The 27,710-nt window shown below is 38.5% G+C and overlaps 1 protein-coding gene across 3 annotated transcripts in view; it reads right to left on the bottom strand.

Moving 5' to 3' along the window:
* Positions 1-27,710, bottom strand: part of slc38a10.S (solute carrier family 38 member 10 S homeolog) — a 59,050-nt gene that overhangs the window by 18,269 nt on the left and 13,071 nt on the right. For all 3 annotated transcript variants that reach the window (NM_001086564.1, XM_018237216.2, XM_018237215.2), the window contains 8 exon segments: positions 3,157-3,310; positions 7,575-7,681; positions 9,427-9,538; positions 9,664-9,846; positions 11,187-11,289; positions 15,550-15,674; positions 24,950-25,093; positions 26,860-26,953. In NM_001086564.1, the coding sequence (NP_001080033.1) occupies positions 3,157-3,310; positions 7,575-7,681; positions 9,427-9,538; positions 9,664-9,846; positions 11,187-11,289; positions 15,550-15,674; positions 24,950-25,093; positions 26,860-26,953 (1,022 nt within the window).

Raw genomic sequence — 27,710 nt, forward strand, 5'->3', positions numbered from 1 at the left:
ATGTAAGTGATCCACTCACTGTGAAGTCATGGAAAACAATGTAATTTGTTCCTTGGAACAAACTACACCTTAGATCAGGGGTCCCTGACCTTTTTTTAATCGTGAGCCACATTTAAATGTAAAAAGAGTTGGAGAGCACCACAACCATGAAAAGGTCCATGGGGCTGTGATTGTAGCATCTATATGTACTGGTAGTCTACAGAAAGCTCAGCTTGGATGTACACCTGGTTTTTATGCAACTAAAACTTGCCTCCAAGCCAAGATTTCAAAAATAAGCACCTGCTTTGAGTCCACTGGGAGCAACACGGGTATTGGTGAGCAACATTCAAACAGACACGCATCCAAATCTGCACAGGTAGGAGACGATGAAAGTGAGTAACCTCCATCCAGCTGCCTCTATTCCACTCTGGTCACGTGGATTAAACTTGGAGAAACAGCTGATAGGTGCACTTAAAGCATAGCTGGATCCAAAATTGGATGGAGTACTCTGGTTCAGCGTGTACTAGTAAAAAATCTAATTTTATTTAATATACGTTAAAAACATCGTAGTTATTTGGAGTGGATGTATAGAGCATCCACTCATATAACTAAGATGTTTTTAATGTATATTTGATAAAATTTGGTAGTCTTCAGAAGGCTCAGCTTGGATGTACACCTGGTTTTTATGCAACTAAAACTTGCCTCCAAGCCAAGATTTCAAAAATAAGCACCTGCTTTGAGGCCACTGGGTGCAACACAGGTGAGCAACATTCATACAGACACGCATCCATATCTGGTCACGTGGGTTAAACTCAGAGAAACAGCGGATAGGCGCACTCAAAGCGTAGCTGGATCCAAAATAGGATGGAGTACTCTGGTACAGCATGTACTGGTAAATAATCAAATTTTATTAAATATACGTTTAATAACGGATGTATAGAGCAGGGGAGTGCATGGCTCTGGCAAAATGTAACTCCAGGGCTTCACAAGATCTGTTCAGTTGTGTACTTTCCAGTTTTGCTGTGGGTTGTGTTGTGGGACAAAAAGGAAAGGTTGTGGGAGCACTCCATGTTTTAATAAAAATGTACTAAAATACAATGGAAGTGCTACTGATCTGGCCAAATTGACTACAGACATAGAGAAAAAGAAGAAAAATTGATCATTGCACATTCCCTGGTCCCCCTGTCCTATATGTAATCTATGCAGATTCATGTATTTACAAAGACAGGGTTTTTTTTTTTCATTTTATCTTATGATCATAATTTTGTAGCTAAAAAAAACCTTGTCTGACTGGGGAATGTGCATTGATGAATTTTTCTTCTTTTTCTCTATGTTTGTGTTGTGGGACCCAGTAACTTCCTGATACCAGGAATCAGCCTTACTTGTCCACTAACATGAAAACATGAACACCAAACTTTAGACTCTAGATTTTAGACTGAAATTGTAAATATATTTTTTTTTGTTGAAAAAAGATGCATTCCAATCATTCTACAAGGTGTGCCCATTCTGTAGCAGCTGCTTTTCAGTGAATAATAACCATACATTTAATGTATTTTTTTATGACGCACATTGTCAACTTTTGTTCTTAAAAGTGAGAATCCAGCCTGTTTAAAAAGAAACAGCCCATTCATAAGTTGTGATGTATTGTGTGGGCAGGCTGGGAAAGCTGAAAAATGTAATGGCATGTGGCCACTGAACGGACATGCAGCAGAATGAAACATAAACGTCACTTCTGACTTTGCAACTCTTGCAATCCTGTATCTGTATCTTATTACTATATAATATAGGGGTTAGTGGCCGATTATAATAAACATGCCTTGGACTAGTTATTCCTATGTCATTCATTTACCCTGATGCAGTCAGCAAAGTGCAATTTCACAAAGTTTTTTTTCGCCACAATGCACCTGTTTCCCGAGAATTCATACGTCTTTGCTTGGTAATATGGGCTTTGAATAAGACACAATTGCTCTGCATCTGGCTCTTAAGTGCTGCGTCTGAAACAACTGTGTCTGATTCCTCAAAATAGATGCAACTGTGCCATATATTTTAGAAGTCTGCCTGGCATCATTTATGTTGTTTTGTATGTGAGTGATGTCTGCGTCTGATTCTTTAGACGTAACTGCACTATAGTCATTGATATAAGGAGCTGAGGGAACCCTGAAGCTACCGCCTGGTAAGGAGGTAACTACAGAGTTCGCACAGTGCAGTGTGTCACAAGGCACAGCAGTGCTCAATTTGAAACAGATGGCTGATTGCCACTGAATGTGAATTTGGACACACGTACCTTCAATGAGACTGGTTTTAGATGAAACTCACTGTGGGGTAAAGTAAAAGTTGCCCACTGTATTTGTGGGTGTAAACAGTGATTAGTGACCTACTATAACAAGGATAGCTAGGGCTTGTCATTATGATATGATATAGTGAGCAGTGGTAGATCATAATAAGAATGGCTGGGGATAGTTAATCCTATATAATACAGTGGTGAACTATAAAAAGGACTAGCTAGTTAATCCTATATGATATAGTAAAAAAGTGGTAGATTACAATACCTGCAGTTATTACTAAATAAGAAGAAGGATGGTTGATGCTTGTCATTACTATATGCTATAGTAGGTCCTGTAGTCAACTATAAATAGTCAGATAGCCTCCATGAGAACAAAGTTAGGATAAATGAAAATCTGCTGTTTAAATGGCTGTTTAGGATACTCAGCTACTGTTTATATCTTTCCTTTAATGCTATCCAATAGGAGCAGTTTGCATTTTAGCCATATTTTTGTTTATTTGAGGCAACAACACTGCAAAAAACATTGTCCAACATAAGACAAATTGCCATTTTGGTGCAAGGCAGCCAGCCCTGCATGGGTATGCTGGACCTTTCTGGTGACCCTTGCTAGTTGCATGGACATGCCAGTTTTCGGTCACAAACACTGTTGTGCTTCACAAGCAGTCACAATGAGCTCCCTGAGACTGAGCACCCAGCAGAGTTTTAGTGTACATGTGCTACCAAAATATGCAAGCCCTGAGGCTATAAAATATTAAAGGCTATAAAATATTAAAGGAATAGCCTAGCAAATGCATAAATGGAACTAATGCACAAGGGGGTAGGCGTGTGCACAGAGTATCCATATGGTACTGTGCAGTGCAAGTCTGTACATTATTAAACATTTTATGATCTACCTGATTTTTGAGAATTAATTTGCTCAGGATCCTTTTCCTCCTTTAGATCAATTCTTTCCAGCAGTTCCGATTTGATTTGTGTTGGCTCCTCAGTCACTGTTAAAGTAGTGTAAGTGCTTATCACCAAAATCAAAAGTCCTACTCCCAGGATAAACTGTGCAAAGAAAATAGATTGTTGTTGTGGTTTTTTTATTCCTTTTATCTGTTATTTATATATATTTATTTATAGATTGTTCAAATCAGTCCCCACTTTAGCATCAATATATTACAATATAACCATCTACACTTAATAAACAATATTAGATTTTACTATTAATACAATGCATTACATTGAAGTGGCAGATAAACAGAATAAGTTGCAAAAAAATAATGTTGGATAATGTTGGAAAATGTAACTAAGCAACTTTACAGTATAAAATTATTAAAAATGTGCCAATGTGATTGCAACCAGGTACATCCACTGGTAAAATTCCTATCATGGCTGCCTGTTTCACAACATTCACACCCACTGGAAACTCCTGTCCTAAAGCTTTCTATCATGCAGAACCTTACCACTGGAATTCCATCCCTAAGTTTTTCTAGAATATCTTCTGGAGCACTACAACATTATATGATATGTCTTGAAACTCAAACACCAAGAAATTGAAGAAAGAGTTACCCTCCCGCCTCAGAGCTGCTTTAGAATGTGAAAAACTTAATTAGAAAAACAGTCACAAATAGAAAATAAAAAGTAATTGGAAAAAGTCTTTATTTCTAGGGAACTACCTGAAACAAACTGAACTGAAAAAAAGTTCTTGAAGGTCTTTAAAATGGAGTCTATGCTTGTAATTTTGCGTTTTCTGGAGAAACTCGGGCAGAACTGCACATTTGGGTTTAAATTCCCCTTTAAACACAGATGTGACTGTTGAACAAATGACTGAATGCCATCCTTATTACTGGTTTGTGGTTCTCAGCTCTATAAACAGGAAGCAGCTCTTCCCATACATTTCCTGGGCCATGGCTAACTTTGCACAGTATATACATGTAACAATGCTGGTCCTTAGATTGCGGTTGTCTTCACTTTGGGGGACAGTCCCTTTGGCTTAGCAACCTTGAATGATCATGCATTTTTTTCACTACATGATCTATAGCTGATCTGTAGGATGAAGGGGTTAACAGAATAATTTCGATGTCTTTCCCTTATAGCCCAGTTCAAGAGTGGTAGGGAACTGGGAGGCATTCCCTGCCCTGAGGTATAACCTAGACATGCTCCTCTAGCTGTGACCTGACCTAGATTTCCAAACATTGTGTAATGTTTCCCTGTTTGCCTTTTTTTCTGTGAGCCCTACAGTCTTAGCTCAGCTGCTCCTGGGCATGCGTGTATGCGCATGCGTGTGTGTGTGTAGGGAAATTAAGGTCACTGTAACACAAAGGCACTTTCAGCTCCAAAGGCTGTGCCTGCTGGGAGAACCACATTAGCTGCCTCCTGACCAGGACATGTTGTTTGAGTAATCTGCATGATAAACCCTACAATCTAAGCGATTTTGACAAGCTCTCACAGCCTGCAAAATTCTCATAAGAAACAAACACACAGAGACAAATAAATGCCCTTCGTTGCCATTTCATTCATTTATACCATCAAATTATATGGCATATATTTATAATTTAGCATGAAAGATAACCTACAGAATAAGCTTCTTTCTCCCATCCTACAAGATTCAATCAGTGTAATTCCTCAAATTATTACACAGTTACAAGGAACCGCAAATGAACTGGAACAAAACACAACTCTGTAGCATTTAAAGGGAAATTGAACCAGCTAATAATTGGCTGCACGCTCACTTTATATTTCTACAATGGTTAAGGAGAACATAATGACGTAGAGTTACCTATTCAAGGAGCAATATGTATATCTGTATGGTTAGATTTTTAGGACTGGGAGATAACTGAAAATGGCAGAATGCAGACTCTCATAATTATTACTTGCTGGTGCTGCCATATTCACTGGTTCAGCTGAACAATTCTGAGTAGATCAGTACGTATATGGGATCCATTATCCGGAAGTCCATTATCCAGAAAGATCAGAATTATGTGCCGTCCATCTCCCATAGACTCCATTTTAATGAAATAAATCAAATTTTAAAAAAGTATTCGCTTTTTCTCTATATTACTGTAACAGTAACTTGTACTTTATCCTAACTCTGATATAATTAATCCTTATTGGAGGCAAAACAAGCCAATTGGGTTTATTTCATGTTTACATTTTTTTTTAGTAGACAAGGTATGGAGATCCAAATTACAGAAATATCCCTTATATGAAAAACCCCAGGTCCCAAACATTCTGGACAATAGGTTCCATACCTGTACTTCTCAAAAAGCAAAGTAGTAGAAGGGGTGTCAGCCTTAAACAAATAATTCACTTTTAAGCTTTAGTAAGTTAAAGGATGTTCTTAAACGAACAATAACGTAAAAAAATAAAAATAAATAAAGTACATATATTTTCATTACTTTAAAACACTTACATTTTTTGGTGTTACTGTTCCTTTAAGAAATCTTCATGGACTTTTTTTAAGTTTTCCTTTTTTATTTTTATTGTAATTTTTCATTACTCATCTTTTGTCCATCTCCTATTAATCTTACAGCCTCTTTACTTCTAAACTAGAGAGTTGCTGAACAAAAAGCAACATAATTTAAAAATAAATAAAATTGTATATAAATTGGTCTATGTCACACTATGGGCCAATTTACTAAAAAATTTATTTATTTTTCACAACTCATATTTTTTCATAAAAATGTGTTTTTTTTCTTATTTCTCAAAAAATTTGAGATCTGTTAAGATTTGTTAAGTATAAAACTTCTCCAAGTCAAGGTCCTACAGAAGTCAATGGGAGCTGCACTGATTCTATTGGACTTTTTTTTTTGTTTTGTTTTTTTTATTAGTAACCATTCAGACTTTGAGGTTTTCAGTTTTTTTCCCACTAGTAATTATCTGAAAATTTTGAATTAAAATGTTTAGAAGTTTTATAGATATTTGTATTTTTTAGTACGTCACTTTTTTTCTGTTCGTACTTTTTATAATCGTATCTTTTAATAACTTTCTTTAGCATTTTAGAGGAAAAGAGTAACCTTTAATAAATGGTTAATTTAAAGGCAAATAGACTAGCAAATAGACTGGGATATTTTTACTTTTAGAGTTTTCCTGTGGGTGCTTGTCAGAGACCACCTATACTTCACAGCCAAATAAAAAAGAACAAATAAAAGCGGATTTGAAACCACAAAAACTGACTATATTGCTTAAAAAACATTTTTATATAAGAAAAAGAACTACGCTTATTATAGGCTATTTTATATTTATTTACAACTGCTGGGCAGACAGTGTTAATGGACTTTTAATGTATAATGACTAGAATAAGATCAAGAAAAAAAACCCAGGGGGACCTTGTTTACCTAGCCACTATGTGCAGTATTATAACAGGAGAAACAAGGATAATACAGTCTAAATACAGATTTAAACACAAGAGTGTTTCATTTTTGATTTTTTACTTTTTACTTCTTAAGGCCCCGAGTACACAGAATGCAGATTCATGACAAGGAAATGAGGCGTATAACTAAACATAACTTTACCAGCCAGGTGAAAAACAGCTTATATCTAAGCTTATATTAATACATTAAAGCATTTTTGTATTTTGAAGCACTGTCGTTTTAAATTGACAGGAAAAACATTTGTTCCATTAGACTGGGACCACACTATAGAAAAATACAATAACAAGTTATCATTTCAGCATTTTAGAACAGGAAACTTGATTAGTTAAATATGGTTTCCTGTACTGTATACTTAAAGTATATTCAGGTCTATATTTCTTTTGCCTATACAGTAGCAGTCAGTGCAAAAATAATTAAAGTGTAATCAGGACTGTTCTTGCATGGAAACTTAAGAAATAACAAGAGTTACTAATTGCATCCCTAAAACCACCACTGGACTAGATACATTGCAGATCAAGGCACCAGAGATCAGTCTCTCACAAGTGACTGAAAGAACAATAAATCATGAGACTCCATGAATGAGAGAGTGTTTTTAGTGTTCTCCACAATAGACATTTGTACTTTTCAACTTCCGTTTGCCTGCGTGGATTCTCACTTCCCTCCTCCTCCTCACTCAGCTTCCTAACCGAGCTAGCTGAGGCTTCCTGGCTGCCATAATTAACAACTCGTTGGCAGAATTATAAGGCGTTGGCGGGCCGGCAATAACATCTGGCCTTCAAAGGTTCAAAGTGGTAAATTTGTTTTAAGAACGTTGCTCTACCGTATATTGTTATAATGCTCCACTTTGTTTTGCATTGGAAGTTGCGGAGAGGTCTTCCTAATCTGAATACAATCTTCTAACAACAAAATGCACTAGGAAATTTAATGGACAAGGTCTATTGATGATGTTGTGTTACCTGAGACGCAAGACCTTTCTTGTGGATCTTCTTATAGATGAGAGCAGGGCAAATTAAGCAAATCAGACTTCCCATGGTTGCTCCCGTAAGACCCAGAATTGTCTCCACTGAGTGAGAAATGAATTAGTTATGTTATTATAGTTATTATTAGTTTATGCATTACTTGTCAGACATTCAACAAAATTTGCTAAGATTATTTGGTTCCTAAATTTCAAACCTGTACTCTGTTTTGTATTTCAAACCTGCACTCGTATAAACCTTTGGTTTGAAGTACAATTCCTTGTTTTTACTGGTTTATTATCAGCTCTGCTGTACTCATCTTTGATCTGTAATCTAAAGCCATTTTTGATCTGTAATCTAAGCAACACCCCCGCAATAGATTGCTTTCAGTGGAAGATTTGATAATTTTTTTATTTTATTATCAAATTTGACATTTGATGATAATGTTTACACATTTTTTTTACTACACAATAAGGAGAAAGGGGGTATGTGCAGGAGTCAGCAACATGAAAGAATTGAAGAATAAAAGTGAATCTAATGTGTCTGGCCTAGTGAAGGAGACTGGGATGGTACAGCTGATATTTTCGAAACAGCTTAAAACAGGTATGGAAGCTTTACACGGGGAGCTTCCAGTGTAAGGGCTGATTCTCTGCCAGCTTTTTTACACAGCCCTTGTGTGGCATTAGCCTAAGTTTAAAAAAGAATTAGGGATTCATGTTTGATTTGAAAATGACTTTTATTATATAGCTTTTTGTGTCTGGTTCCTTTTTAGATGGGACAGAGAAAACTTTCTCAGCAAACATTGGAGGCATACAGTAGCAATATACTAAATTGTTGGAAATCCTGAAGATATACTCCATGGCCTCTCCACTGCCAGAATTTGTCACCTATACTTGGCCAGTGGGGTGTTCCCAAAGTGTACATCAGGACACAAACACATGTAGACTAAACGTTTTGGAACAAGCTGAAAGGGAACAGCTAAAGATGTTTGATTCACATATGTTTGTATCCTGATACACTGTGAATACATTCTGGGAGTACCCCCCTAGCAAAGTATAGGTAACGAATCCTTCTTATTTCATGAATTGGGACTTACAGGACAGGAAGCAGAATGTATAATGCAAGAATTAACAAATCCATGCACAATTGCTAATTAAAATAATGGTCAAAAAGTTATATTCAAGCCAATTTGGAACAAGGAAGTACACTGTCCCTCTAAATGGGGGCAGCCATTCAAAGCTGAAAAAAGAGAAAAGGCACAGGATACACAGCAGATAAGCACTATAGTATACAATGGGATTCTTCCGAACTTATCGGTTATCCATTGCGTATCCTGTTCTTGAATGGCTGCCTTCATGGCAACATAGAAGCTTGTTTGTATAAACTATAGTTGTGTTTCTGAAGCAAACACACCAGTTTTAGAAGTGCAGGGCAACACTACAATATATTGCATTTACTTTAAGACAGTTTTTGGTGTTACTGTTCCTTTAAGTGGTAAGAATCACATGCAGTGAAGATAATGATGATAAAAATAATAAAAATACAGTTGTAAGCAGACTTACAAATAAAACTTCTATGTCTATATTTGCCTTGAAATGATACTAGTTTTACAATGTATGTGTTCACAATTTATGCTATGACACATGCAGAAAAATGTGTTTGCCAGATGATTGGATCAGCAGATGTAAACGAGTAACCTGCTAACAGAACAAATCTAGGCCTGTATCAGCCATGTATGTGTAGCCAAAAGCAAATGATCTGTCTAGTTACCCTTTGACTGGTGAACAGCAAGCTTCAACAACCACAGCTTCCCCTAACAATCTCTCTAAATACTTTATGTGATTTTACCTACCATTTGGTATGAGTATGCCACCCAGCATCGTACCAAACACTACAACCAGTGTAAGGATTTTAAATCGTAATGGCGGCATATATCCTCCTGCAGTAAATGTCCCATCCTTTTGCTGTACAAACACAAAATGAAATGTAAAGTTTAGGGACAAACCATATCAAGAAATGTTTTTTTAATTCTCATTGCTTTCTTGCAAAACTCTGTTATATTTATATTCACAGTTCTGCCATGACTCACCTGCTGCTCAAATAAAAGGGTGTTCAGGGCTTGCCTACAGGGCAGGATCATCATTGGAAAACCAACTGCTACAGACATCATGAAGCCCACTCTGATCATCTCTGTCACTAGATTGGAAGGGAAGTTCACAAGCACATTCCCAGCAATGGTTTCAGGAAAGCTAACATAACCAAAGAAGCCAACCTAGGTAAAAGAAACAAAAACAATCTTTTGCTCAGGGACAGAAATTAAAAGCCCCAAGCCAGTCCTATAGCTACTGAGAATTCCATTAATTCAGATGTTTGTGGTCAGCAAAAAATATTATATCATGAAAAGTTTTAAAGACATCTGTCAGACCTAAATCTAATGCGGTGGCATAATTTTTATTTAGACAAGTCTAATAAAAGGTTCTCTTCCAGCTGCATTAGGTCATCGGTATCTTATTATAGCCCCTTATGTGTTGAACCATATTAAATAATTTTACATTGTTAGCTGTATGTGTTTGGTAATATCAGTGTCGGGCCAGGTCTGTCAGTTGCCCCAGGCAACCCATCTGGCCTGGCAATTGAGGTCCCCAACGCAGCTGTGCGCAATAGCGCACAACCGAGGACTCGCGTGTGCAACCGCGTGTACTCGAGAACACGCGTGCGTAATCGTGCGTAACTGTGCGCAACCGAGGACGCACATGCGTAGCGGGGCGCAGGCTTAATCATGCGCAAAGCACTTCGACTTCACAAAGCGCATCTACTTTTCAATGTATACAATGAAGTGGTGTGGTAATGAACTCCAATCAGACGCAGAAATCTGCTGCAAAAGTTGTGTTTCTTATTTAACACACGTTTCAATGTGGTAACAGTTGCAGGACTAGGGGTAGGCTGCATATAAGGTAAGTGCCTGGTGCCCCAAGCTTTGCGCCCTAGGCACGTGCCTCTTGTGCCTACCCCTAGTTCCGGCCCTGGGTAATATTGTTGCAATATTACAGTCCTTCTCAGTCTCAATTTCTGGGGGTCCGGGGAAATGTCGGGCATGTCTGGGGTCTGGAGAAGTGGCTGTGGGGGCTAACCTGAAGACAGCTTAGGGTGGAATTTTGGAAAAACACCTATTTTCTCTCCTAGATATTGCTAGAGGCACAGCTTCTTAGTTGCTGTTGTACATATTCATATAACTATGGCAGAATGACTAATGATCTAAAGGGGGCCAAGAATTTTGTACAGCAGGTGTTGACCAAAATCCCATGATCTTGTGATCCTTGCATTTGACCCTTTGGATTTGACAACTGTGTACAGTTTAACTAAAGACAAAACTGGGATGTGGGTAATAAGTACAAGCAGCGGTGAGAAAAAGGAGTTTGGTTACAATTCTCTATCTCTGTGACAGCTTCCTCAAAATGTTATTTATATGGTTTATATCTTTAAAATGTGAACTACAATCATAACATTTATGTTATCCAATCGGCATCAGAAGAGACAATAGAGCAGTGATTTAATAAGTCATTTGAATGAAATACTGTGATTTCCCTTTCTATCTTTTTTTAAGGCTCTTACCGTTATATAGAATGTGGTCACAACATTTAGGGATAGAGCAAAGATGGAACTCATTATTTTAACGGATGGGTCATCCAGGCTGTCATACGTTGGCAGGACTTGACTGGGTGAAATAAAAACACAGGTCTTAGTGCAGTATAGGTACAGGAAACCATACGTGAGTTACAGAGAGTACAACTTTAAATGCTTTTATGTTATGCTGAGAATTAACAAGGAGAGTGGTCTCCTCTTTTAATGATTTCATATGCAACTGCATCTGGAACAAACAAGGGCTGTGCTGGTGCAATAAGTCCAGATTTTGTTTTACTCTCTGTTCTATAGTTTGGTTTTTTTAAGGACATTCACTTTTTGGGTTAGTTTTCTTATATTGACTGTACATCACATCCTTTACCTTCTTGTGGAGCTCCGAATTATGCTCAAATCAGAAGAATAATACCCAGTACCTATAAGCTATAAAGACTTATAACTGGGTAGTGAACAATGTAAAACATCTACTACCAACTTACACTGGCCATATACCGTACCTAAAGATCTGCTAATTTGGTAATATCACCAGATAAACTGATCTGTGCCCCTTTTGGTCACCCACATACTGAACTAAGCTTGGCTGATCTGATGTTTGGCCAGCAAGCCCCATACACGGGCCAATAAGAGCACCTTTAGTTTCTCTGTGTGGCATCAAGCGGGCAAGTAAAATAATTCCTATAGACTGCAGTCCGTACACAATAACCAGTCAATATTCTGGCATCTGTGACTAAAATGCATGTATGACCATGCAGTTCCCCATAATTTTAAAATTTTACCTCCATATTCTGTCTGACAGCTGGACTGTCTTCTTGGCAGGGGTTTAACCCTACTTGAAATGTAGGGCATACAAGCGGCTAAGCTGCTTACAATGCTTCTCAACCCCTTCTTAAAGGACCAGTAACATTAAAAAATGTTATCAAAAAAATGAAAACTACACCCTCCAATAAATACCCATGCCTGCATGTAACTTATTTACCTTGTGTTTCTCAAAAGAGTGTTTTGATGTAGCTTTTAATAAAGCCTTTTTATTTTTTAGATGAGCTAACCACAGGACTAAAAAAATGGCTCTAGTGCTGGTATATGGTGCGAATAAGTAAAAAAACATTATATGCAGGGTCTCTTTTAATGGAAATCTCAAAACAAGTGCAAATCAACAGATGTGTGCAGAATATGGTATAGCAATACAAGTTCAGTTTAAACATAAAAATATATTTAGCTTCTACTTATGGAAGATTCTGTACTTGAGCTGGCAGTAGACAGACTCCAATAGGCACCAACCCTTTTTTTTTTTACTTCATAGGATGAAACTAATTGTAAGAGCTGGGATGTACTAAAAGAAAAAATAATGGATGTCAATTCTTGTGACCCTTTCATCCTCCCACTAAAGAAACTTTTTGGTTGATAATTTTTACTGCTTAAACTCTTCCACAGCACAACTTTAATTTGTGACCTCCTGGCCTTTAAAGCCAGCATGTGATATTACTAATTCATTATCAAAGTGTTAGAAAATCTATGAGCTGCTCACTGATGTAAGTGACCAGGGTGGAAGGGTAATGGAGCTCATTTAAAAGAAAAGTTTCAAGAAAATCTAAACAATTACAATAAAAATGCACTTTAATAGACTAATGTACATTTTTATATGTTATGTGTACCATTCCCTATTCCAGCCCTAGACATCCTGAAAGCTGCTGCATTCTGTTCTGCAAATAACAGACAGAATAATACTTATTGGCAACAGCTCAGTTTGGTGATACCATAGTGCAGTCACTAAGATGTGCTTAGCCCATTGTAATTAAGGGCCAAGTGTATTTATTCTGTACTCTGTAACCCATGTGAGTAGGTGGTTGAGGTCAGGGATACAGTGGGCCCACATATAGCAACTGAAAGCTGCTGCAGTAAAGGCCTGGCAGAGCATTAAAAAGGAGGAAACCCAGAATTTGGCGATGTCCATGATTTCAAGACTTCAGGCTGTCATTGCCAGCAAAGGGTTTTCAGTTTTTTAATTTGTCCAATTACTTTTGAGCCCCTAAAATGAAGGGATGATGTGTGTAAAAGGCTTTAGTTTCTCACATTTTTATGCAATCTTTTTGTTCAACCCAATGAATTAAAGCTGAAAGTCTGCAGTTCAACTGCATCTGAGTTGTTTCATTTAAAATTCATTGTGGTAATGTACAGAACCAAAATTAGAAAAAAAGTGGTCTCTGTCCAAAGATTTATGGACCTAACTGTATCTTGTGGAGCAAATCATAACTATATAAAATAAATGTGCCACAGGACAGCAGGTTAGACATAAAGTAAATGGATCAGGACAGAATAAGACAATCTTAAATAAAGCTAGAAAACTGGGCAAAGATTACATTTAAAGGATAACAATACTGCCATATTTTAAAAACATGTCACTTTGCCTTTAATAAGATATGCGTCACTACTCCTAATTTGAAATGTTATCCTGCTACCTCACCACCGACCCCCAATTCAGCTCCTATGTTGTGGGAGGCAGTGGAATGCATTTCAGAAGTAAAATTAGAGTGGGAGTGTTTATTATAATTGATTTTGACATGTTACTGATAAAGTTGAAAAGTGTTGCTATCACTTTAAGAATCAGTTCCAAATCCTTAGCGTCAGTGAAATATCGATTCTACTCAAGTTTCTGTGAATTGTTGTTTGAGAAACTGGATTTGAAGGCTGGGTCCCAATTTATCAACTTGTCTTATCTTTTTTTATGAGTGGCAAAAGTGGTCACATTTGGATGATCTTACTAGCTCTGAAAAGTGTTTTTAAACTGTACAGAAAATATTCTAGATTACTCAGTTCAGTTTTTCATATATCTACCCCTAGGAGATGTCAGCAAACTTCCCAGGGTAGTGTGTTTTAGTGAAAGTGCTAAGAGACAAGAATTGGGAGAAAGACAATGTTAGGGAGATTAAAGTGTATAACAGAACTGCAAAAAGGAAAGCTTGCTTTTAAGGGGTATAAATTTGGGAAGAATTTGGGAAGAAGATTGCGTACAAATTACATATTATATTTTTTTCTTAAAGGGGTTGTTAAACTTCCAACACTTTTTTCAGTTCAGTTGATTACAGATAGTTCCCCAGAAATAAACATTTTCCCAACGACTTTCTATTTGTGACCATTTTTCCAATTTTGAAGCTTAAAGTTTCATTTTAACCTTCTTATATGTCTTTCTAAAGCAGCTCTGGGATGGGGGGGGGGTCACTGACTCTCTAAACTTGTAACTTGATACAGCACATTAGTGGATACATTTCCTATCTTTGCAACATACCTGAGTTTACATCCCAGCTGTTACAATTGATAATATATTTGCTAACATTCCACATATACTTTTGAGAAATGTATCAACTAATGTTGAAACATTAAACAGTTCAGAATTTGCACCTGGATTACTGAGCTGCTGGACTGAAATACAAGATACAGGAACAATAAACTTTGAACTTTAGTTTTGGAATAATACCAAATAAAAAAATTTATTTTTTCTGGAGAAAAATCTGAAAACAGATTAACTGAAAAAAGTGTTTATAAGATGGGTTTGTTCAACTTTCAAACATTTTTTTCAATTCAGTTGTTTTTAGATTGTTCCCCAGAAATAATGACTTTTTTCAATTACTTTCCATTATTTATTTTTTAATGTTTTTCCAAAATTTAAAGTTAAATGTTCCTTCCTGTTTCCTGTCCTGTTCCTTCCTGTGTTTCAGTCTGACAGCTCAGTAATTCAGGAGCAGACTAAACGGTTATGATTTTGCAACAGTTATACATTTTTATCAGCAGCATCTCTGGAGTATTAGCAACTATTGTATCAATTCTAACAACTGCCTGTAATGAAACCCAGAGATTCTGCACAGCTGGGACAAAGATAATAACTGTATCAACTAAATGTGTCCATTTAGAACAGTTTACAGGGTCGGCAACCCTACTTCAGAAGGTGAATAATGTCACTTTACTCTTCAATATTAGAAAAATGGTAACAAATAGAAAATCATTGGAAAATTTCTGGTGATATATCTGAAATCAACTAGTTGTTTGAAGGTGAACAACCCCTTTAACAACCACATTATATGTAGGGCTAACATATGTGTTATAGTACAAAAATATTTGGGAATACTGATATTTGGTGAGCATATGCCTGCATGTTTCTTTTCATACAGATAACTTTATTCTTCCATACGCCCTGCTATGAAGAACACATTAATGAAGATCCAAAGTTGCAAAGCGGCCAACTAAAAAGCACAATCCTTGATCCATGATTGTATGGTCTATAACTGATCAGAATAACATCACATTAACCAATCAAACAGTAGCAGAAAGAGCAGATACTTACGATTGGCAAGCAAATGACATGCCATAGATTGGAATGCAGCGGAAAACACCTTCCCAGCGAATGTAACTCACGTGTTTCAACCACTGTCCACTGAAAAGTCCATGTTTAAAAGAAGACAGCACAATCTGCAGACAGAACACAGTAAAGAGACTTAAAAGTTAAGGAGACTTCAAGATGGGACATAAACAAAAACTTTTGGTCTCCAGTGCTCAAACAGGACATTATTGAATTAGAGAGGGTACAGAGAAGGGCAAGTGAGCTGGTAAAAGGTATGGCAAATCTTAGCTATGAGGAAAGACTGGCCAAAATGGGGTTGTTAAGAGGTGCTTAAGGGGTGATATTATTACTATGTATAAATATATACCTATAATATATATAATGTTTTTTTTTTTGCCTTCCTCTGGATCAACTAGCAGTTAGACGGGTTATATATATAGACTTAACCCTTTACCTGACAAGAAAGTAGGTACTACGTTCTTGTAGGGAAAAGCCCCAACTGCCAAGAACTGGAAAGGGCTCCTCTCTGCATTAGCGTCCGCTTCTGCAGAGGGCTCCAGTGTTCTCCCAACCCCCAAGCAATGAGCAGGGGGAGCAGAGGGGGAGGTCAGATGGGTCCTGCAACTCAATCGTTGTAGGACCCACCTACAATTATGCAGACACGTGTCTGCTGCATCTTCTCTGCCTCCTCCAGTCAGCCTGCGACTTCCTTCTGTGTAGACACTGCTTTAGGATCCCGATGGCTGCCAAGGACCCTCCTGGACTTCATTAATGGTAAGTAGCCTTTATTTTACAGTTTTACACACATTTACACATACATGCATGTAATAATACACAATACACATTTTACTAAGTTAGCTTTATTCTTTTTCTTTTCAGGCTTTTTTCTTTCACTCACATGCATCTATACACACATTCACACAGTTTTAGACATAAACACACATGCATACACAAACACACACTTTTTTTCTTACTTTTTATTTATTTATTTTTCTCCTAAAAACTGTAGATACCACAGCGTGACTATTGGATCAAACATTCTGAACACTAACCACACTGTCGGATCAGTTATTTCGTTATTTCATTGATTTTCCTGATTTTATTTTGTGATTTTACAGTTTTATGCTTGCCTTGTTGTTCGTCATGTTTTATTTAGCGTAGCTTTGCAGTATGATAGTTTGGAGTAGAAATACAGTTTTGCAATTTTTTATTTGTCAGAATGTGTACTTTATAAAATATATGGTTTAGGGGGGTCTTTGTGCTGTTAGGATGGTCTTGTGGAACATAATACCCAGTCAGGGAGCTTTATTCACAGAAGGTGAAAAGACAGCCGAGAAAATTCATATGCACTATTTTTATTTGGGGTCCGCACATGCCAGCTGCTTTGGTATATCTATGCATATTGGGCATCAAACTGTTCGGTAGACCCTTGGCATTAAGATTTCGGGTGTTTTACAATTGTAAGTAAGAAATTGGGTTGAGATAAATGCGACCAATTGCAATATTTTTAAGCAATTTTCAGAAATGTCAAAAACTGCTGCCTTTAGCATAGCTTTGCAGTATGGTAATTTGGAGTAAAAAGACATAAATTACCATTTTGGATTTGTCAGAATGTGCACTTTACAAAAATATATGGTTTTGGGGGGTCGTTGTGCTGTTAGGACAGTCTTGTGGCATTCAATAAAAGGCAAAACGACAGCCGAGAAAATTAATATGCACTATTTTTATTTGAGGCCCGGACATGCCAGCTGCTTTGGTATATCTATGCATATTGGGCATCAAACTGTTCGGTAGACCCTTGGCATTAAGATTTCGGGTGTTTTACAATTGTAAGTAAGAAATTGGGTTGAGGGGGGGGCGAAGCCTAGTGCTGAACCGGGTAGCATGCATGTAACAGGAGCTCCGTGTAAAGGGGTCTAATTAATCCTATTTCTGGGTGCCTGAGCTGCAATGACTAGGCAGCGGAGACATAAAACGAAGCAGAAACCTGAAGGGAACTCTCCCAGAGGTAATATCGGATCTTTCTTCCGTGCACAAGACAATTGCACCGACTTCTCAGCAGACCCGCGGCGGCCATCTTGGACCAGAGGCCTTGATGACGAAGCCACCAGAGTGGGGCAAATGAACGAGGAAGACATAATAACCACACCTGCACCTTCTCCGCCAGCCGACAGCTGTAAGCGGCAGATGACTATCCAAGTACAAATACACGGTACGCAGGCGGATGCCCCGCGTACCACACCGGACAGCAGTGCATCGGCGTGGAGTTCTGGAGACGGAGCAGACTGGCAAGCCGGACACGGCCGCGACGGAACGCCTTCTGTGGGAAACTTATCTAACGACGCCATTAAAGGTACCGTACCAGGCAACACCCTACTCTGCACTGGCGATACTGCTAATGGGGCGCTACCCCACTTATGCCCCACAAGGCACGTAGATTACTGCTCTCTATGTCTTCCAACCCCTGTTCTTTTTGGGCACCCGTCCAATTACGTCTAAGTTTCCATAGACCCCCTACGACACCAGAGTTTTCTATGCGGCCCTTAGGGCAGGTGACAGACCCCCCTCCAGGACACATGTGGGACAGGTACCCACGAATACGAGAATATTGTTACAGTTAGATTTGTTTGTCTTTTTGATATGTGTTTTCTTGAACTGCACCCCCTTTTCTTTTTCTCTCTTCCTTCCGGATCAGATCACAATCTTCACTGAAATACAATTCGCTACAGGTGTGTTGGGCCTCGACGGTTTCGTTCCTCACAGCACGTCCTCATGGCGGGATTACGGATAACATCCATAAACTGCAGAGGCCTCAATACACCTGAGAAGCGATCTCAAATACTTTATGAGATGCACAAAGATAAGACTGATATACTCCTAATGCAGGAAACTCATTTTAAGGTAGGGCATAGGCCCAAGATAGCCAACAAATACTTCCCGAACTGGTTCTGTAATAATAACCCGGTCGCTAAATGCGAGACCACGAAGGGGACGACACAGCCCCGCTGACGAGATGGGAGGCAATGAAGTGTATGCTTAGGGGCACTCTATAGCGATACATAAAAACTGTCACTGCACTGTGAAAGATACGAAAATAGATGGCACTGGGCGCATACAAGCCATCAAAATAGAAATCCAGAGGACTGTTCTAACGATCGTCAATTGCTATGCTCCGAACACAGGGCAGACGCAGTTTTTGAACAAATGTTATTGCTTTTAGAGGGGTTCATAGAAGGTCAGCTCAATGTGGGAGGAGACTTTAACATGGCTTTCAACCCCCGCCTCGACACTTCGACTGGCAAGTCTAGTATTTCATTCCACCGTTTACGACAGGCCAAAAAAGTTCTTTATAAGTACCAGCTTATTGATCCCTGGAGAATCCAACACCCAACTGTCAAGGATTTCACATATTACTCCCCCCCTTTCAACCAATAGAGCAGAATTGACTATATCTTAGTGTCCCATCACATTCTAGACTGGGTCTCCTTGTCAGACATTAGACCGCAAACTAATTCCGATCACAACCCCGTATTTATAGACATAAAAATTCCCGACCTCCCAGCTCGCCAGTGGACCTGGCGTCTTAATGAATCCTTATTGAGGGACCAGGACTGTATGTCTGATCGGAAACAAACAATAACAAATTTTCAGCGAGACCACGAAGGGGACGACACAGCCCCGCTGACGAGATGGGAGGCAATGAAGTGTATGCTTAGGGGCACTCTTATTAAACACGGCTCTAGACTCAAGAAGGCGAGGACGCTGAAGTATAGTCAATTACTCCAACAAATCCATTTATTAGAGACCACTCACAAGGCTGACCTTGATGCAGAAACATACGGTAAACTTCAACAAGCCAGGCAGGAGCTTAAGGACTTGGCCCAATTCCAATACCACAAATACATAGAGAGGGGCAAGGGGAAATTTTATGCTTGGGGCAATAAATGTGGTAAGCTATTGGCGAAATTGTATAAACAGCAGCAGAATGTAAATTATATCCAGACCATTCAAACAGCTGAGGGGCAAACCACCCACCATACCAATAAGATTGCTCAGACTTTTACTCAATATTACTCTGAATTATACAACTTGAAGGCGGACCCCCTCCCTGATGAACAACAGTTAAAGGATTACATAGCTGCAACCACCCATACGCGTTTAATAGATCCAGAAATACTCGAGGCACTGAACGGGCCCCTCCTTCAGGAGGAACTAAAACTGGCCATCTCCTCTACCTCACAGGGGAAATATCCCGGGCCGGACGGCTTTTCCATAGGGCTGTATAAACATTTAGGGGACTCCCTAGCATCGGTTATCCTCCCAGCATTTAATGCCATTTCTGACACGAAGCCTCCCTCCCAGTCCTTCCTGGAAGCGACCATAACAGTACTGCGCAAGCCGGGTAAAGACCCGACAAACTGCGCTGCTACCGTCCCATATCCTTATTGAATGTTGACACGAAGTTGTATGCCAAGATGCTGGCCAATAGATTGAAACCCCTACTGAGCACGCTTATACACACTGATCAGATGGGATTTGTCCTGGGACGGGAAGCGAGAGACAACACCATCAAGACCTTCTCCGTTCTCCAATATGCCCAAAGGCATAAAATCCCACTTATCATGCTATCAACAGAAGCGGAGAAGGCCTTTGTTCGGGTAAGATGGAAATTCCTCAGGGAATCTCTCATGCAGACTGGTCTGGGGCAATCATTTATATCTAAAATAATGGCATTATATACAGTCACAACGGCTAAGATCAGGATAAATGGAACTCTATCAGAAGCCTTTTCTCTCACGAATGGAACGCACCAGGGATGCCCCTTGTCCCCCCTGCTCTATATATTAACAATGGAAAACTTAATAACTGCAATCAGGAATAATAATTTGATACAGGGCGGGAAAATAGGTGAAAGGGAGGTTAAAGCAGCTGCATTTGCAGATGACCTATTAGTTTATGTGAAATCCCCATTTCTATCAATCCCTCCACTCATGCAAGAATTGGACAGATTCGGCCTCTATAGTAATTTTAAAATTAATATGACCAAATCTGAAGCGTTAAATGTCTCTCTGTCCAAACCCGATTTACAAAATTTTCCATTTGCATGGCAACCTAATTCCCTCAAATACCTCGGGATTCTGGTCCCTCACGACAGTTCCACGGCCGCGACACTCAATTATTCCAAATTACTAAACCAAATTAAGGCAGACCTACAAAGGATTGACCAGTCACACATCACTTGGTTTGGGAGGATTAACTTTGTCAAAATGATAATCCTACCAAAATTCCTCTACCTTTTCCAGACCCTCCCCACACCGCCTAAAATGACTATCTTGCAAAAAGCCAATAAGCTCATCACGCAATTTGTTTGGGCTAACAAGTCACCCCGAATCAAAATGTCAGTATTGCACAGGCGCAAACAGAATGGAGGAGCAGGCTTACCCGACTTATATATTTATTGGCAAGCAGCAACCTGCACTAGACTGGTAGACTGTTTTCACCATTGGGATCAAAAAGATTGGATTCAGATAGAACAGTCTCAGGTGAAGCAGCCTTTAGAGGCGTTAACTTGGATTATTCCCAAAGATCGGCAGGACGCTTCGATGTTACCTATAACTATACACAATATATTATTGACATGGGACAAACTCATATGACTAATACCCTTATCGGTTCGGACAGGGCCAATGACACCCCTGATTGGAAATCCAGCGTTTCCGCCAGGTATGCTTAGTAAGGGTTTCTTGGCTAAACGACAGAGGGAGAATTACCCCTTTATAAAGGTGAGAAGTTTGACAGGAGTGGCCCCTCTAGAAAATATTTTAGAGACTCTCACGCAGTCCTTTGCACAAAGGTTTATGCACCATCAATTAACCCACTGGTTTCAAACACACCCAGAGAAAGACTTGCTATTGGCGGATGGTACAGCATTTGATGATCTCTGTTTAGCTAAATTGAAACCTGCTCATACTCTAGCGCAGGTGTACTCCATACTCTTGGAGCTGAAAGGTACCCAAGAACTTAAATTTAAAGCACACTGGGAGAGAGACCTTAATACTTCCTTCAGTGTCAAAGACTGGGAACAATCCTTTGTCCTTACTCACAAACTGGCAACTGCGTGCAAAGCACAGGAGACTAACTATAAGATTCTCACCAGGTGGTATAGGTGCCCCACGACCCTGCATATTATTTACCCCGGGTGTCCGATTTATGCTGGTGTTGTAACGTGGAGAAAGGGCATATGACACATATTTGGTGGGGCTGTCATTTATTGCAACCCTTTTGGGTATCAGTCTTCCAGCTCATCTCTCAAGTTATTGGGGTAGATATCCCACCTGATCCCTCTTTAGCACTGCTAACGATACCTTCCCCCACTGCACAGTTGAAAATTGTACCAAAGGGCTTTGTAGCATTTGCAATAGCGGCAGCTCGAACTGTCATTCCCAGATTATGGAAGAGTACTAGACCGCCTACAGTGGCTGAATGGGTAGCGAAACTCAATCAGATACAACGTATGGAAGAGTTATTCTCATACACAACCAAATCCCCCAACAAGTATATAGAAACCTGGGCATCCTGGACCTTATTCAAATCATCCCTGAATTATACCCGTGCTTTGGCTGCTGTATGATGTTCCTTAGTGAGATAGGTAATATCTGCATATGTGAATTTCTTTTTTCTGTGAACTAGATGATAGATCGTGATGTTGTTGTATTATTAGGATTTGTTAGATTGTTATGTACTGATCCACCCTTGTCTTTCTATTGTTTTGAGGACCCTTGCCGCAACTGATTAAAAGGAAGTTAATGGGTTCTACTTATATTGTTCCAGAGATAATGTCAAATATTATGTACTACTGACTGCATTGACTATGCATACATCTTGTGAATGCAACCAGGAGTCACACTTCTGATATAATTTTTTATTATTCTTATTATTTTATGTTTTATTCTTTCTGTATATTGTCTTTGTTTTACCTTTTTGAAAAAAGAAAAACCAAATAAAGAATATGTAAAAAAAAAAGAAATTGGGTTGAGATAAATGCGGCCAATTGCAATATTTTTAAGCAATTTTCAGAAATGTCAAAAACTGCTGCCTTTAGCGTAGCTTTGCACTATGGTAGTTTGGAGTAGAAAGACATAATTACCATTTTAGATTCATCAGAATGTGTACTTTACAAAAATATATGGCTTTGGGGTGTCTTTGTGCTGTTAGGACGGTCATGTGGCACATAATACCCAGTCAAGGAGCTTTGTTCACTGAAGGCGAAAAGACAGCCCGAGAAAATTCATATGCACTATTTTAATTTGGGGTACGCACATGCCAGCTGCCTTGGTAGATCTATGCATATTGGCCATCAAATTGTTCAGTAGACCCTTGGCATCAATATTTAGCATGTTTTACAATTGTATGTAAGAAATTGTATGTGATAAATTGCATAATTTTTAGGCGAGTTTCAGAAATGTCACAAAAACCAGTATCTTTAGAGTAGCTTTGCAGTTGAGTAGTTTGGAGTACAAAGACATAATTGACCATTGTGGATTCATCAGAATGTGTACTTTCCAAAGCTACATGGTTTTCAGGGGTCACCTTAATTTTGTGTACCTTTTATCCTACATAAAATTGCCAGTGCTGATAAATTAGTGTAAAAGTAAGCCATCAAATAAATATGCACAAGGTAGATTCTGGGGTCTTTACATGCCATGTACTTCGATAAACCTTTGTACATTCGGTATAAAACTGTTCAGTGGACCCCAGGCTTTCATATTTGTGGTTACTTATCTTGATACCTAATAGTATATGGGAAATAACATGATGCAGGGTGGAAGTTTTGGGATTATTTTTGGAAATGTCACCAAAATTGCCAAATTAAGGTAAGGTTTGCAGCTTGGTGCTTTGGAGTAGAAAGACATGCATACACAATGTGGACTCGGGGGAAGGTGTACTTTCTGAAAATATATATTTTTCTGGGGTGACTGTACTTTTTTCTACCTTTGCCCAACTCCAAAATTATGTAAATATGTTGATTTTGCAGTACATGAATTGACAGACCACATGGGGGGTCTTCATTTTGGGGCCCTTATATGCTTAAGTAAACCTATATATATTGGGCAGGAAACTGTTCAGAGGACTCCAGGCTTTAATATTTGTGGTGATTTATCTTGATACCTAATAGTATGTAGGAAATAAGATGCTGCAGGGTGGAAGTTTTGAGGTGATTTTAGGAAATGTCACCAAAAACGCCAGTTTTAGAAAAGGTTTGCGTTTTGTGCTTTGGAGTAAAAAGACATGCATACCCAATTTGGATTCTGGAGAATGTGTACTTTACAAAAATATATGGTTTTCTGGGGTGACTGCAATCTTTTCTACCTTTGCCCACCCCAAAATGATGTAAATGTGTTGATTTTTCAGTACCTATTTGACATAAAACTGTTCAGCGGACCCGAGGCTTTCATATTTGGGGGGATTTATCTTGATACCTAATATTATGTGGGAAATAAGATGCTGCAGGGTGAAAGTTTTGAGTATGGAAAAACTTTGAATTGTACGATTCGAATGTGCTATTACTTTGCTCCGAATTCGATCGAAAACGGACCTATTCGGCCAAGAAAAAAAAAATTTGATTTTTTTTGGATAAATTCTGATTGCTCGTTTTTTATTTGAATTTCGAAGGTATGGGAGTTCAAAAAAACTCCCATTACTTCGAAATTTGACCCTTGATAAATCTGAACCTAAATATCAGTTGTATGAAGTACCTTTTTCAATTTAAAATCACTGTATAAGATGGGCAAACATTTACATAAAATCTTCCTAATCTGTGAATATTCACTACTAAACTCAGTAGAAAAATACACAGTATCTCTCCTTCCTTGTATGTTAATGGGTAACTCCACTTTTGGATTTTAGTAGAATGTTTCTGTCTATTCTAAAGGTTCTCCTATAAGCCTCATCAACAACAGGAGTAGGGTATGATCTCTGTAAAAGTCTACCCCTCAATTCTTTCACAGTCATTAAAGGAGGCCTCTATGGAACAATTCCTCCTATATGTGAAAATTGCCTAAATGGTAGAGCTCTCAAGGTATGCTGGGGGTGCCAACTCTAAGCATGTAACAAGGTATTACTGTTAATAGAACCATCTCCATTTCCTGTTAAAGTAATATCCGAAAAGGCAATATAATTAATATGTTTGTTCATAGTAAAGCTTAAATTCAAATAATTACAATTTTAATAATTTAACAGATTCTCCAGAGAATATGTACCAATTTCCCAAATCAGCAGCAGGTCATCTATGAATTGACCATAGAACATAATTGGTCCTCAAAAAGGACCTCCAACTTATTTAAAGGTTAAAATACCATTATCTGACTAACACCTCCTTGTTCCTAGGTTAATTTCTACTTACCACAAACATGAACACAGTGTAGAACATAAGAGCCATAGCACTGAAGGACTGAATGAAAGCCATCATGTTCCGCTGCAAGCTGAGGGGGAGCACAATACATAAGGAGACTGAAAATAGAAGAAACACACGGAATCCTTCGCTCACCTAAAAAATAAAATAAGGGGGTAAGCAATGATAATGAACAATGTTTTCCTAAAATTTGGTCTATATAACCATAAACCAGAGGATTCTGTTTCTTCACAGTAACCTACAATAATGTAACTATAAGTGTTCGCTTAAAGAATGAAAGTCATAGTTTCACGATGGCTGAGAGCAGGTTAGGACTGGGCACAGGGCAATATTTTGTCTTCCAGCACATCACTAAAGAAAAAAGGTATGATCTTTGGGAAGTGGGGGCTGACAATTTGTTTGGCACACCCAAGAGATTACAATGGCATATCTGAGACTCAAAAGTCAGTGCTACCCATTCCCTGAATACTGCACTGGGCCAGAGTACTACTTTATGATTGCCACGCTACCATCTTCTTCTGTCTCCTTGGGGTCCCTTGCAGACTCTGTGTGCATACACAATACAATAAAAAGCTGAACTTTGAAAGAAAAAGCTGGCTTTTTACTTTGCTGCTTATGATCCTGGGGCGGAAGATGGCAACATGACACTCCTACAGTAGTACCTTAGGCTTGTGCTGTTTTCAACAAACAGGCCCAGGGTCTCAGGAAAGCAGTTATAATTAGGGATGCACCGAATCCACTATTTTGGATTCGGCCTAACCCCCGAATCCTTCCCAAAAGATTCGGCATATGCAAATTAGGGGTGGGAGGGAGAAAAATGTTTGCTTCCTTGTTTTGTGACAAAAAGTTACTCGATTTCCCTCCCCACCCCTAATTTACATATGCAAATTAGGATTCAGATTCGGTTCGGCCGGGCAGAAGGATTCAGGCGAATCCGAATCCTGCTGAAAAAGGCAGAATACTGGTTCGGTGCATCCCTAGTTATAATCACTGGGGGGGTGGCTAACAAACTGACACGCCCAAGTAATTATATCTTTCCTTCTCCTTTAAGTAGAACAATGCTGTTCACCTTGTGATATCTAGTGCTTTTCTAATGCCATGTTTCACTGGCATTATATATTTATTATTTTTTAAATTGTTTTTTATATAGCCGCCAATCCATTTACACAGTACTTTATAGAGATTGTTCAATTACATCAGTTATTGCTCCAGTGGCGCTTACAGTCGAAGGCCACTATTACATTCACTCACACAATGGTCAATTTCACTTGAAGCCAGTTAAACTGGCTCTGTGTGTGTGTGGGAGGAAAACAGGAGTACCCAGAGGAAACCAATACAGATATCTGTGGAAGATAAAACTTAAATCAAAGTTAGGACCCAAGCACTGCACTGCACTGCTTTGTGCTTTGATATTGCAACAAGTGCATTTGAACTGTATCACTATGAAGATGTATATATAAACCCATTTTCATCAACTCACTGGCATATACCATAAATTACAAAGAAGTACTCTTACAATAAATGCATTATATAGCAGGTTTAGGATCTAATATCCTGAATGCTTGGGACCTGAGACTTTCCAGCTAAAGACTGCAATACCTTGGCAGATAGTTCAGATGAAGTCTTTGGCTGATGTTTCCAAAACAGCAACAGCAGTTTCATATATTTCTTTGTCATACGCTGCCCCTTTGAAATCTTAAGTGAATTGGGAAAAAAATGGCCATCTTACATTTCATACATTCTAGGGGCCATTTACTACAGACCAAGGCAAGATGTGCAGAGCACTAAGGGCGTTAGTGTGCCTAAATAATGTGGGAGGGAAACAGATAGCTTTGTGGAGAGAGGAAGTCAGCTTGCAAAAAATGGGCACATGCCCTGCCCTAAGTCTCAAACCAACTTACCTCAAGCCCAAATAATCTTGCGAAGAATGAGGAGCCAAGATCACCAATCACAACATAAAAAGCAATGCAGGTTCCTAGCATTAGCCCAATCATACTGCAAAATAAATGCACAAGTATGAAAAGAATGTCAGATGACAGATATAATTGCAACTTTAAAAAGAAGGGGTAAGGTCGGTAATTCACAAATTCTTCAGATGTAATTTCGTTTAGGCCTGCACATGAAAAAACAATGTCCTTGTTTCAAAAACCCAAGTTTGGCCAAATAAGCTTATTTTAGCTTCAGGAGACAAGCAAATATCTAATAATCCACTAAAATTACAAATGCTTTACTAGTGGAGGTTTGTACAAACAAACAGATGTCAGATGTCATTCATAGCTGTCTACACCATCACAAGATAAACATCACTGTCTTCTCCAAAGAAAGGCTCTTTTTACTGAACGAGAGAACAAAAGGAGTATAAATTTTCATTAGTTTCAGAAAAAAATGAATTCTGGGCTACACAACTCCACGCCTCAAGGACTTTAACAAACCAGTATTTAAATATGTCACAGGTATTATAGAGGAAGTATTTAGCAATTCAGGTAATTCAGATCTTAAATAAAACCTCCTTACCAGGTCTCTATGGCTATATACCCATATACCTATATTAGTTGATCTCATTCTCAGCAGAGGAGACCAAAGAAGAATGTAAGGAAAAAACCTTTGGGGTTGATTTACTAACAAATGTGATAAATCTCACCACTGCTGTTACCCACACTAAACAGATCAGATTTTTATTCTCATGGTTGAGATATATATATATATATATATATATATATATATATATATATATATATATATATATATATAT

The sequence above is a fragment of the Xenopus laevis genome, chromosome 9_10S (assembly GCF_017654675.1).
Source record: "Xenopus laevis strain J_2021 chromosome 9_10S, Xenopus_laevis_v10.1, whole genome shotgun sequence".
Classification (NCBI taxonomy): Eukaryota; Metazoa; Chordata; class Amphibia; order Anura; family Pipidae; genus Xenopus; species Xenopus laevis.